The following is a 13,234-nucleotide window of genomic DNA, read 5'->3' on the forward strand; positions in this document are numbered from 1 at the left end:
CTGAACCAAAAAGTGGAATTTGAAAGTAAAAAGAAGTATTTTTAAAGAAAAAGATTAATTTTGTATCAAAGAGTTTTTAATGAATAAAAAAATTGTTGTTTAATTTTTAACAAAGCAGTTTAAAATTAAAACCTATTTGTTAAGTTTTTAATTAAAAATATGAATTTTGATACAAGAGAATAATTTTCTAAGGAAAAAGTAAATTTTTAACATAATTCAAGAATTCTCAACCAAAAAGTTGAGTTTCTAAGGAAGAAAGAACAAATTTTTCGTTTAGTTTTTAAGAAAGCAGTTTAACATTAAAAGATAGTTGTTACATTTTTAATAAAAAATATGAATTTTGTAAACAAAACGATTAATTTACTACCAAAAAGACGAATTTTTGAAAAATTCGAGAATTCTCAACCAAAAAGTTGAATTTTTAAAAAGAAAAGAATTTTTTTTAATTTTTGACAAAGCAGTTTAACTTCAAAATCTAGTTGCAAATTTTTTTATCAAAAAGATCAATTTTTAATAAAAAGAATGTGGCCCTTAATGTTTATTTTGAACATCTGTGTATATAATCCGGATGTCTCATTATCTACGAAAGACGCAACTCATCTCGATTTTATGATTTAATAGCTATCGTTTTTCTTCAACTTTCTACCATCAATAAATCATGATTACAGATCTTGCGGCGATTGCCCTTTCAATGAAACCGCATGTCTAGCTAAACACTGCGTTTCAGCAGATGGAAGGAAGAGAGGCCTCTTCACTGCTAATCGACAAATGCCTGGACCTAGTATTCAGGTAGAAAACTGCCTATTATTATTCTAAATATTCCTGATATTATAAATTCAATAAACAATGGAGAAACTCAAATTGTTTTTTCTTTTGACCACAAAGTTGTGCAATCCTAAAATCGTTGAAAGAGAAATTAAGGCGACGGATGCAAGAAATCGAAAAGCGCTCGAAACCGCGTAGAAATATTGTCCACTCGGGATAATCTATCGATAAAAAGAAAAGTTACTAAAACGTGAAACAACCATTTTTTTTGCACTCACCTAGAGGTGACAGATAAATTTTTCTTATTAAACTTTTTCATTCGAAAATTATTTCTCAAGAGAAACAATAAAAACTTAGAAAATTTTCCGATCAAAAATCGATGTTTTACACAACACAACTTTTCATTGAAATAATTTGTCAGAAAAAGTAGTTCAGTAGGATTTGAGACATTTTTTCTGAAAATAAAAAAATAAAAAATCGGTTGAAAATTGTGGAAATGGCAGCGAGTTGAAGTCAACACACGCGGAGCTACAGAGTGTGTTGATTTCAACTCGCTGCCATTTTCACAATTTTCAACCGATTTTTTATTTTTTTATTTTCAGAAAAACTTTCTCAAAGTCTAGTGAACAATTTTCTCGTGATAAGTTATATCAACTAAAATTTTTTCGATGACCCTCCCATTGGTCGAAGTTGGCGAAACGTGGGTTTCGTTCGAAATTAATTTGTTAATGAAAAGAAATAAAAAAACTACTTTAAAAAAAAATTGCGCTGCTTATAGTCATCACTTATATAATGAGAATACACCATACAAATTTTAAGCATTTTTAATAACAAAGGGCCGAATAATCGCGAGTTGTGTTTTATAAAAGTCCGATTTTTGATCTGAAAACATTCTAAGTTTTTATTGTTTATCTTGAGTAATAATTGTCGAATGAAAAAGTTTTTCAAGAAAAATTGGTCGGCCGCGTCAGCGTGAATACGAACGTATAGTTTGTTTTGCATTTTGGTCACCATTCTTTTTATCGATAGATTGTCCCGAGTGGACAATACTTCTACGTGTTTTCGAGCGCTTGTCGAGTTCTTGCATCCGTCAACTCAATTGCTTTTGGAAGAGATAGCACACTGAATCCCCGAGATATTATTTATCTGAAGTTGAATAAAAACGCTGCAAACAATTGAAAACTACAGTTATCCAAAGGCAGATAATTTTTGACACAAGGCGGATAAAAACTATCCGTCGTAGGATGATTGTAGTTTTCAATTTTTTGCAGCGTTTTTATCTAACTTCAGATAAATAATATCTCAGGGAATTACTGAGAGAATGTAGGTATTTAGTGCATATCTTAAAAAAAATTCCAGGTATGCGAAAATGATATCCTCGTCGTGGATGTCGTGAACAGGCTTCCAGGGAAAGCGGCGGTCATTCATTGGAGGGGACAGTCTCAACTTGAGACACCATGTATGGATGGAGCACCTCTTATAACGCAATGTCCAATTCCCAGTTACACGACCTTCCAATACAAATTTCGTGCTTCTGCACCTGGAACTCACCTGTGGCATGCTCATTCTGGTAATCTATTTTTTTTTAAATAATATCAGAACAAATTAATTGATACCTTAATTTGCAACTAAAAGAAGTTACTTTTAAACCAAAAATCGAATAGTTAAATTTTCAGTTAAAAGAATTAATATTTTTAACAGAAATATATTTTTTTAACTATTTAGATTAATTGAGCTGCCGGATCGAATAAGGGTACATAAAATTATTTCACCGGGAGTGAGAAGGCCCCTAGAAGCTTTCAGAAACATTTTCGAATCTTAATTTTTAAAGAATATATCTAGATGTAGAATTTCACTGCGCATCTTTTTCCCCTAGGCAAAAAATGTTAGCTTTTTTAATGTTATAATTAAAGCAAAATCTGGCTTTTTAACAATTCAATTTTAATTCTTTTTTCACTGCAACTCGTGGTCAGTCAGTCAGTTTTTTTTGATTTTTCAATAAACATGTTAGGGAGTGTAGATCGAAATGTCCTTTGAATGATAGAGCAATTGAAAATAAAAAATTTATTTCTAACAGAAAATTGTTAATTTTTTTTATGCGTTGGGCTTATCGGTCTTCTCTAACTTCCAGCGTTTCGTTTATGGAGCGAGTTTTAAGCAACAAAAAACTTCCAGCGAGAAAGTTGTTGACAAGAGTACAAAGAAGTTTTCTGGAAAGTTTTAGCCTAATCGAATTCATATTCAAGAAATCATTAACGTCTCAAGTCGATAGCGGCTAGACGACTCGCGCGCGGGCTGTCTCAGATGCGATGTATAATACAGTTCACCGGGGTCGAAAATAAAAACTATTCAAGTAATCAGGCAGTATCAAAGTATTATGCATAAATAAAGAACAGTGCATATGGTAAACAAATTTATTCATTCAATATTATTTAAAGAAATATTAATATTATGCCAAGAAATACTAATGCTCTATTACAACAGGAATGAAAAACAAACGTACTTTCTCGATCTTTTACTTTTTTCAATTTCATGAAATTGAAGCGTTGAAAAATTCGTGGAATTGAGAATCCGTTGAATCTCAACTATTAGATGTTTATTTTTTGTTTTACTTTTGTACAGTTTGTCTCAAAAATAGAATTATTCTATTGTATATTGAATTGTATTGCAAATCGCAACTGAAGGTGGGTTTCCCTATACGCGACTGGAGCAGCGCTACTCAAATCGCGCGTTTCAGTTTATGACTGCTTCTCACTGAATCATATGGCGTCCTTTTCTGGTGCGCGAAATCTGACGCGCGACGGTAGGGACCCCGAGGGAGGCTATAAATCGCGACGACTAGACTACTCGAGAAGCAGTCCAGCCACCCAGCCGCCGCGACTCGAATATTCAAAAGTGTGTTATTTTACACTTTTTAAATACTTTCTCTGCGCAATGTTACTTTTCTGCTAATTATTTAGTTCTGCTTAAATATTTAAATATTTTTAAATATACCCTTGAAATTAATTGACAAAAAGAAAGTATAATTTTTAATTTTCCAATTTAAAAATAAATATAGGTAAACTACATAATAAAACAATTCTAACTTTCATCAATTGTAAAGATCGAAGGTTCAAAAAAATTCACGCTATAATTTTCAATTCTCTAATTTGAAGAATTAATCAACTAATTAAATTTGTTGTGAAATTATATAATTCAAAGCAATTTCAGCGAAAAGCATTACAACTTGATGGATTACAATTTTTTTTAATTGACACTTTTTAAACCAGAAGATAAAAATTATGAATTGTTCAGTTGTTATTTATACATTAACGTTTGTTTTGAAATCTTGCTAAATATTTCTTTAAATTATTTGCTTAAGAGAAAAATTATTAATATTTTTTACAGGAATTTCATGCATATTTTGTTATTGTCTGAAGATCTTCAACCAATGTTATTAAATTAGCTGATATTAACGCGGGAAAACGTTTGGAACACTGTGTCATCACTATAAAAATGCCGCTCAATTAAAATTTTCTGAAATTCCTCTGATTCCCTGTTTAAAAAAAGTTCTCGAATTTATCTTCGACTTGTCTCATTCAATAAAAGCATAAAAAGTACTCCCTCTTCTTCTTCCTCGAGATGATTAATTATTAATTGATCCATGCTGTCATGTGCTACTGTATAACCTACTGCAGCAGACGTTCAAACTGGACTGATTACAGACAACGAAATGAAAATTGACCTGGTCATTTGTTTCCAGACGCCCCGTAGAAAACCCGTAAGAATCACTAGTCGCGCGACTAGTTTCGTGCAAATGAAGTAGCGCGACTTCAGTCGCGCATATGGAAACCCATCTTGAGACAGCCCGCGCGCGAGTCGCCTACCCGCTATCGACTTGAGACGTTGATAATTTCTTGAATATCAATTCGATTGGGCTAAATTTTTCCAGAAAAATTCTTTGTACCGTTGTCAACATCTTTCTCGCTGAAAGTTTTTTGTTGCTTAAAATTCGCTCGATAAACGAAACGCTGGAAGTTAGAGAAGTCTGATGAGCCTCACGCTTGTCCGCAGGCGACCCGTAGGAAACCCGTAAGAATTACTAATCGCGCGACTAGTTTCGTGCAAATGAAGTAGCGCGACTTCAGTTGCGCATATGGAAACCCACCTTGAGACAGCCCGCGCGCGAGTCGCCTAGCCGCTATCGACTTGAGACGTTGATAATTTCTTGAATATCAATTCGATTGGGCTAAATTTTTCCAGAAAAATTCTTTGTACTGTTGTCAACATCTTTCTCACTGAAAGTTTTTTGTTGCTTAAAATTCGCTTGATAAACGAAACGCTGGCAGTTAGAAAAGTCTGACAAGCCCCACGCATCCAAAAAAATTTAGAACAATTTTTTGTAAATAAATTTTTAATTACTTTTGCTCTATAAGTCGAAGGACATTCCGAACAACATTTCCTGAAAATTTTATAAAAACCCCTAAAAACTGACTGACTGAGCACGCGTTGACGTGAAACACTAATTTTCTAGAAAAATATTTTTTTTCTATTTTTTTGAATATTTTTAAAACGATCTGTTAAAAACCATAGATCGGAAATTTTTGACTACTACATTTCACTTTTACGAATGAGTATGTAATAATATAATAATAAATTAATTGATCTTGTTTTTTATTTGTTGACTTGCTTGATCGTAAATAAACTTTTTTTTTACCAAAAAAGACAAATTTTCAACAAAATACCTGAGTTTTCAACTAAGAAACGCAACTTTTAAAGCAAAAAAGGAACAGTTAAAATTATAATTAAAAGATATAATTGTTTCAACCGAAATTTAAAAAAAAAAATAAATTAGATAAATTTTCAAGCAAAAAACTGAACTTTCAATTAAAATGATTAAACTTCATTACAAAAATTACTTTAAACTAAATAGGTGATTTTCAACCAAGAACTTTTTTACCATAAAAGACGATTTTTCAACAAAATACATGAATTTTTAACTAAAAAAAGATTAATTTTCAACCAAAAATGAAATATATAAATTTTCAGTTAAAAAATTAATTTTCTATTACAAGGATAAATATTTTACTAAAAAGATTTATTTTCTACAAAGCAAAGTCAAATTTTTTATTAAAAAAGGTAAATTTTATATTTGAAACCAAAGGTGAAAAAGTACATTTTCAGTTAAAAAAGTTATTTTTTTGCCGATTATAATGAATTTTCGCCCAAATAGTTCAATTTTAAACTAAAAATATTCTCTAAAAAAAATTTCTAGTAAAATGAAAAATTCTGTAAATGAATTTGAACGAAAATTATGAATTTTTTGTATAAAAAATACCCAAAAAAACATATTTACAGTGAAAATTAAGAATCTTTACCACAAAAACTGAATCTTTCAACAAATAATTCAACTTCTAACAAAGAAGGAGAAATTAAAATCAAAGAGATTAATTTTCTAGTCGTATCTTCAACATAATATATAAATTTTCAATTAAAAAGATTAATTTTCAAAGTAAATTATGAATCTTCCTCCCAAAAAATGAATTTTTAACTAAAAGGTTGAATTTCTAACCAAAAAGATGAATTTTCAACCAAGAAGATAATTTTACGATTAAAAAGACGAATTTTCAACAAAATAAATAAATTAACAGACACAGAATTAAGTTTTTAACGAAAATTATTTATTTTTTACAGATTAACAGGAGTTTTTAACAAAAAAATTCCGTTTTTAACTACAAAGTTGAAATTCTAACAAAAAAAATTAATTTTCAGCCAAGAAAATAAATTTTCTACCAAAAAATATGAAGTTTTAATCAAAAAGATGGATTTTCAACCACGAAGATTAATTTTCTGCAAAAAATTAAATTTTGAGAAAAGTCAATAATTTTCAATGAAATAGTTAAATTTTTCAACTGAAAACGATCATTTTCAAATGAAAATTCGAATAGAATAAGAAGATTAATTTTCTTCAAAAAAGATGAATTTCCAACCATAAAGATTAATTAAATACAAAATACATGAATTTTCAAATAAATAGTTAAATTTTCAACTAAAATTAGATTAGTTACCAACCAAAAATTGAATATTTTAGTTTTTCAACTTAATGTGTATATGAATTTTCAACATTAAAATTTCAAATCAAACATGAAATAGTTAAATATTCAGTTAAAAAATTCTTTCAAACAAATAAGCCGAATTTTGAACAAAATAAATCAATTTTTAACCAAAGAAATTAATTATTAGCAAAAATTATGAATCTTTCACCCAAGAAACTAAATTTGCGACCACGAACATTAATTTTTTACCAAAAAAATTAACTTTTGATCAAATGAATCAATTTTAACCAAATATTTGAATTTTTAACTATAAAGGATTACTTTTCAACCAAATGTCGCATAATTAAATTTACAACAAAAAATAGCTTTTTATGAAACAAAGAACGAGTTTCCAACAAAATATTTTAACCCAGAAGATAAATTTTGAACTTCAAATGGAAAAGTTAAATTTTCAACTGAAAATTGATTCTTAATCCAAAGAACGAATTTTTAACAAAATAGTTAACTTTTTAACTAACAAGATTCATTTTCTCCCAAAAAAGACAACTTTTTATCAAAATACCTGCGTTTTCAACTAAAAAAAGTAACTTTGAAACAAAAAATCGCATTTTTTCCTCAATATTTATATTTTCATATTTTAAAATTTTCCAATTTTTTCAAATTCTTCAAAATAGTTAATGTATTGTGAAATTTGGTTTAAAAAACGTGCGATTTTTAAACTAAATTTTACAATAAATGAAATATAAGCATAACAAAATTGTATGAAATATATAAAAATATAAATATTTAGAAAAAATTAACCATTTCATTTTGTGTTTTAAAGGTTCCGTTTGTTTAGATGAAAATTTAGGTATTTGGATGAAAGATCGTCTTTTGGGGAGAAAATTAATCTTCTTGGTTAAAAACTCATCTGTTTGGTATATAATGAATTTTTTTGGTTGAAAATTTAATTATTTTTTTGGAAACTTGTTTTTGGGTTTGAAATTAAATTTTCTCAATTAAAAATTAAGCTGTTCCATTTTTTAGTTTAAAACCAATCTTTTTGAGCTGAAAATTCATGTATTTGGTTAAAATTAGTGTTTTTTGATATAAAATTAATTTTCTAGGCTACAATATTTTGTTGAAAACTCGTTCTTTGTTTGGTTCAAAACATGTACTTAATTGAATGCTTAACTATTTCATGTTTGATTTTAAATACGCATTTCGAAAATTCAACTATTTTGTTGAAAATTAATTTTTTGGATAAAAATTTTTGTTTGTTTGTGAAAAAAATAACTATTTTGTTGAAAATGCTTCTTTTGTTATTTGAAAATAATTTCCATAAATGAGAATTAATATATTAATTTTTGGGTTGAACATTAATCTTTTTTGGTTGGAAATTCAACTATTTGTCTAAAAATGCATTTATTTTGTAGAAAATTAATCTTCGTGGCTGAAAATTCATCTCTTTAGTTGAAAAATTCATATTTTTTTGGTAAAAAAATTAATCTTCTTAGTCTATTTCTTTGGTTGAAAATGTAAGAACTTTGTTAAAATTTTGTTTGTTTTTGCTAATAAATATATTTTAACTGAAAATTTAACTATTCGATTTTTGGTTAAATTTTTGTTATTTAGTTGAAAATTTAACAATTTATTAAAAACTAATGTATTTTGTCAAAATTTAAATTTTTGTTAGAAAATTAATCTTCGTGGTTGAAAATTCATCCTTTTGGCTAAAAATTCGTCTTTTTTTTCTAGAAAATTAATTTTCTTGGCTGAAAATTCATTTTTTTATTAGAAATTTTATATTTGGATTTGAATACAAAATCTAAGTTTTTAGTTAAATATTCGTTTTTCTTGATAGAGCATGAATCTTTTTGATTGAAGATTCATCGTTTTAGCAGAAAATTACTTTTTTAATTGAAAATTAATTTTCTTAACTTAAAATTTAACTATTCCGGTTTTTGTTGAAAATTCACCCTTTTTAGTTAAAAATTGACGTACTTTTAGAGTGTAAAACGAACTTCACAAAGCACAATTTTTTTTAAAGAAGGAAATTTGATTGTTTAGTGAAAAGTGAGGGACTTCAAAAAAAAATCTTGCAAAAGTCAGGGAATTTCTAGAACTTTCAATAACTGCCAAACAGAATAAATTTTTGATTTTTCAATTTTAATTTGAAATTTCTTCATTCCGTTTATAAAATATTCTAGGTTAAAAATATTAAAAGGTTAAGATTCTGATCTTTGATTATTAACGGTCAGGGGAAAATATTAAACTGTTTTTTTTTTCAATTCAACTATTTCGTAGAAAATTTAATTTCCTTGAAAATTGGTCTTTTCGGGTTTAAAATTCAAGTATCTTCGAAGGAAAATTACTTTTTGTTTTAAACTCATATTTAAATGTTGAAAACTCAAAACAAAAATCTTTTTTATATGAAAATTTAAATCTATTTCTTAAAAATTCGTCTTTTCGATTTGAAAATTTATTTGTTTTGGTAGAAGAATCATCTCTTTGGTTTATATTTTAATTATCTTCTTGAAATTGATATCTTTTAATTAAAAATTTAACTGCGTGTGTAAAAAATTAACTATCTGGTTGTAGTTTTTCTCTGTTTGATTTTGCTGATGATTTTTTAAATATTGTTATAAAAAATTATATTTTTATCGCTGAAAATTTAAATTTTTTGGTCGAAAATTCAATTATTCTACAGAAAATTAGCCTTTTAGCTAGAAGATTGAACAATTTAGGTAATATATTTTTCTTCCACGACTGAAAAATCTCTATTTTTTGAAAATTCGCCTTTTTGGTTATAAAATTAACTTTTTTAGATGAAATCTCATTTTCTTTGGTAAAAATATTAACTATTACACTTTTTTGTTAAAAATTTATCCTTTTAGGTTAAAACTTTAATTATTTTTCGAAATTTTATTAATACTGTTGAACATTAAAGCATATTGTTAAAAAACATATTTTAAGGTAGAAAATTAATTTTTTTGTTTAAAATAAATAACTAAATTTGAACAGTGTTATTTTGTACCTGAAATATTATCTGATTCCGATTATAAAAGATCTGATCTTCAAAATACTACATGATTAAATGCTGGTATTTGAATGTTAATAGCCAGAAAAAATAAAAAATCTTTTCAGGAAAAATCTGAGAATTTTGAAAATAAAGTTTTCTAATTTTTAAAATCCCTGAAAATAAAACCAAGAATCCAACGACCAAATTTGGACAACCCTTTTATTCTTATTTTTATTACTTTCTTTATCAAGACAATAAAAAATTGAGCAGGTAGTAACAGCAACGAAACCACGATGCTCTCTCTTTCATACTTGAGAATTAAGTGAGTGTCAAAAGGCAAACAAATTAATTATATTTAACAATAAAGTTTCATAAATCTTGATTTTCTTTCTTTTTTTTTTATTTCTGATGTGTTTGTGATAGACATTTCAGAAACGTTTATAGAGTATTTGCATTTTTTCCCTGACTTGATTCTCAGGTATCAAAGAGAGCATCGTGGTTTCGGTGCTGTTCCCACCTGTTCAAATTTCTCTTGCGTTGATAAAAGCGCTGCATAAGCGCCCAAACGTTGATGAATATTTATATTATGCTCTTTTATTGTGTTTTGATAATAATAGAAAAAGCGAAAGAAATTTAAAAAAGAGAAGGAAGGGGATTTGGTTGGTTAAATTTGATTTTAGTCTAATTTAGATGTCTTAAATTCTGATAAAGTTTCCTGGAAACTAAGTTAAGGTTATTACGGCCAGAATATAAGAATAACACTGCAATTTTATCTCTGGAGTTCTTTGCAATCAATCAAAAAAAATTAAACAAATGAACTGTTTTTATTAATCATAGGAGCTGATGTTGCAAATGGGCTCTTCGGTTCCTTGATCGTTAGACAAGCCCAGCTCCGGGAACCACATCGTGAGTTGTACGACATTGATGATCCTAATCATGTGATACTTTTGAGTCAATGGCAGCAGCCTGTGATATCCGAAGGCTCTGTGAGCCGGGACAAAACCGAGCTGGATATTCTTCTTGTTAATGGAAAAGGAAGACAACCAAGTGGACCTAATGTACCACTGTCAACTTTTATTGTTACTCCTGGACGAAGACACAGATTCCGAGTTGCCAATGGAGCAGGTTCTGGATCTTGTCCTATGACTTTGTCTATTGATGGTCACTCTCTTCTTCTCATTGGCCTTGATGGACATCCAATCAATCCTCAGAAAGTCAATGCGATTACTCTTGCAAAGGGTGAGTAGTCTGGTAATTACCATGTAATGTGTTGAGAAACCAGTTTGCAAAATTCGTTTCATCTTGATAGTATCACAGGTTGGAAAATTGGTTTTTTGTTGATAGAATAATAGGATACTATGATAACCAAACTGAAATAAATGTAAGATTTAAATGAAACCTGAAACTTGTATAACTGTGAAAGAACCAAATTGAAAAATTATTTTGTTGTTGATAGCGTTACAGGATATATTAGTATAATATAGGAACAACAACGAAAAAAAAGATACAAACAAAACAACAAACTTGTGTATCTGTCAAAGAATCGGGTTAAAAATTGACTCCTGGTTGATAGTATAATAGGTTAGAATAAAATAATATTTTAACTAAACCAAAATAAAAACTTGAGCGATTGGTTTCTTGATGATTATGATAGGATAATTTAGTTGTCTATTGAGGATCCAGGTTAAAAAATTGGTTCCTTGTTGATAGTAAACAATATTGACAATACATAAGAACCGCAACCATATAAGCTAAAGAACTCTAAAAGAAACCAGAAACCTGTGCAACTGTTGAGTAACCAGACTGAAAAATTGCTTCCTTGTTGATAGTAAGCATTATTAATAACATATAAGAACCGCAACTAAATAAAGAAAAGAGGTCTTAAAGAAACCAGAAACTTGTCTATCTATTGCGGAAGCAGTTTTTAAAATTTGTTCTTTGTTGATAGTATAGTATAGGCTAGTAATAAACAATATATTAACCAAACCTAACTAATATAAAATTTATAAGAACCACAACTAAATAAAACAAGTAGGTCTACAAACGAAAGCAGAAATTTGAGTATATTTTAAAGAAGCAGCTTTAAAAATTAGTTGCCTGTTGATGGTATTATAGAATAAAATAGGATAGAATAGGATAATGTATAAAAAACCTTAATAAACCCAGAAGATCTAAATGAAACTAGAAACTTTTGTATCTAATGTGAAATCAGGTTAAAAGATTGGTTTTTTGCTGATAGTACGATAGGATAGAGCAGGATAATATAAAAACCAAATATAAATAAAACACATAGCTCTAAACAGAACCAGAAACTTGTGTATCTATTGAAGAAGCAGGTTTTAAAAATTGGTCCCTTGTTGATGATAGGATAGATGAGGATAATATATAAAACAAACCTAAATAAATCCCGGAGATCTAAGCGAAACCAGCAACTTTTGTATCTATTGAAAAACCAGGTTAAAATATTGGTTTCTTGTTGATGGTATAGTATTATAGAATAGGATAATATACGAACCAAACCTAAATAAAACAAGGAGGTCTATACGCGAAACCAGAAACCTGTTCATTTGTAGAAGAAGCAGGTTCAAAAATTAGTTCCTTGTTGATGGAATAATAGGATAGAATAGGATAATATATTAAACAAACATAAATAAACCCACTAGATCTGAACGAAACCAGAAGCTTGTGTATCTATTGAAGCAGCAAGTTCAAAAATTAGTTTTTTGTTGAAGGTATGATATGATAGAATAGGATAATATATGAAACAAACCTAAATAAATCAAGTAGGTCAATAAACAAAACCAGAAACTTGCTTATTTGTTGAAGAAGCAGGTTCAAAAATTAGTTTCTTGTTGATGGTGTAATATGTTAGAATAGAATAGTATATAAAACAAACCTAAATCCACCGAGGAGATCTAAACGAAGCCAGAAACTTTTGAATCTATTAGGAAACCAGGTTAAAATATTGGTTTCTTGCTGACTGTTTAATAGGATAGAGCAGGATAATATAAGAACCACAACTAAATAAAGGAAGGAGGTCTATGCATGAAAGCAGAAACTTGTGTATCTGTTAAGGAAACAGCTTTAAAAATTAGTTGCTTGCTAATTGTATAATAGGATGGAATATGATAATATATAAAAAAACGTAAATAAACCCACTACATTTGAACAAAACTAGAAACTTTTGTATCTATTGTGAAATCAGGCTAAAAGATTGGTTTTTTGCTGATAGTATGATAGGATAGAGCAAGATAATATAAAAAACCAAATATAAATGAAACACAGAGCTCTAAACAGGACCAGATACTTGTGTACCTATTGAAGAAGCAGATTAAAAAATTAGTCCCTTGTTGGTGATATAATAGGATAGATTAGGAAAATATATCTAAACAAACCTGAATAAATCCAGGAGATCTAAACGAAACCAGGAACT

The 13,234-nt window shown here is 28.4% G+C and overlaps 1 protein-coding gene across 3 annotated transcripts in view; it reads left to right on the forward strand.

Moving 5' to 3' along the window:
- LOC117178783 (laccase-like) overlaps positions 1-13,234 on the forward strand; it is a 72,429-nt gene that overhangs the window by 53,252 nt on the left and 5,943 nt on the right. For all 3 annotated transcript variants that reach the window (XM_033370257.1, XM_033370256.1, XM_033370255.1), the window contains 3 exons: positions 669-789; positions 2,125-2,335; positions 10,639-11,040. In XM_033370257.1, coding sequence (XP_033226148.1) covers positions 669-789; positions 2,125-2,335; positions 10,639-11,040 — 734 coding nt within the window. The remainder of the gene's footprint in view (positions 1-668; positions 790-2,124; positions 2,336-10,638; positions 11,041-13,234) is intronic.

The sequence above is a fragment of the Belonocnema kinseyi genome, chromosome 8 (assembly GCF_010883055.1).
Source record: "Belonocnema kinseyi isolate 2016_QV_RU_SX_M_011 chromosome 8, B_treatae_v1, whole genome shotgun sequence".
Lineage (NCBI taxonomy): Eukaryota > Metazoa > Arthropoda > Insecta > Hymenoptera > Cynipidae > Belonocnema > Belonocnema kinseyi.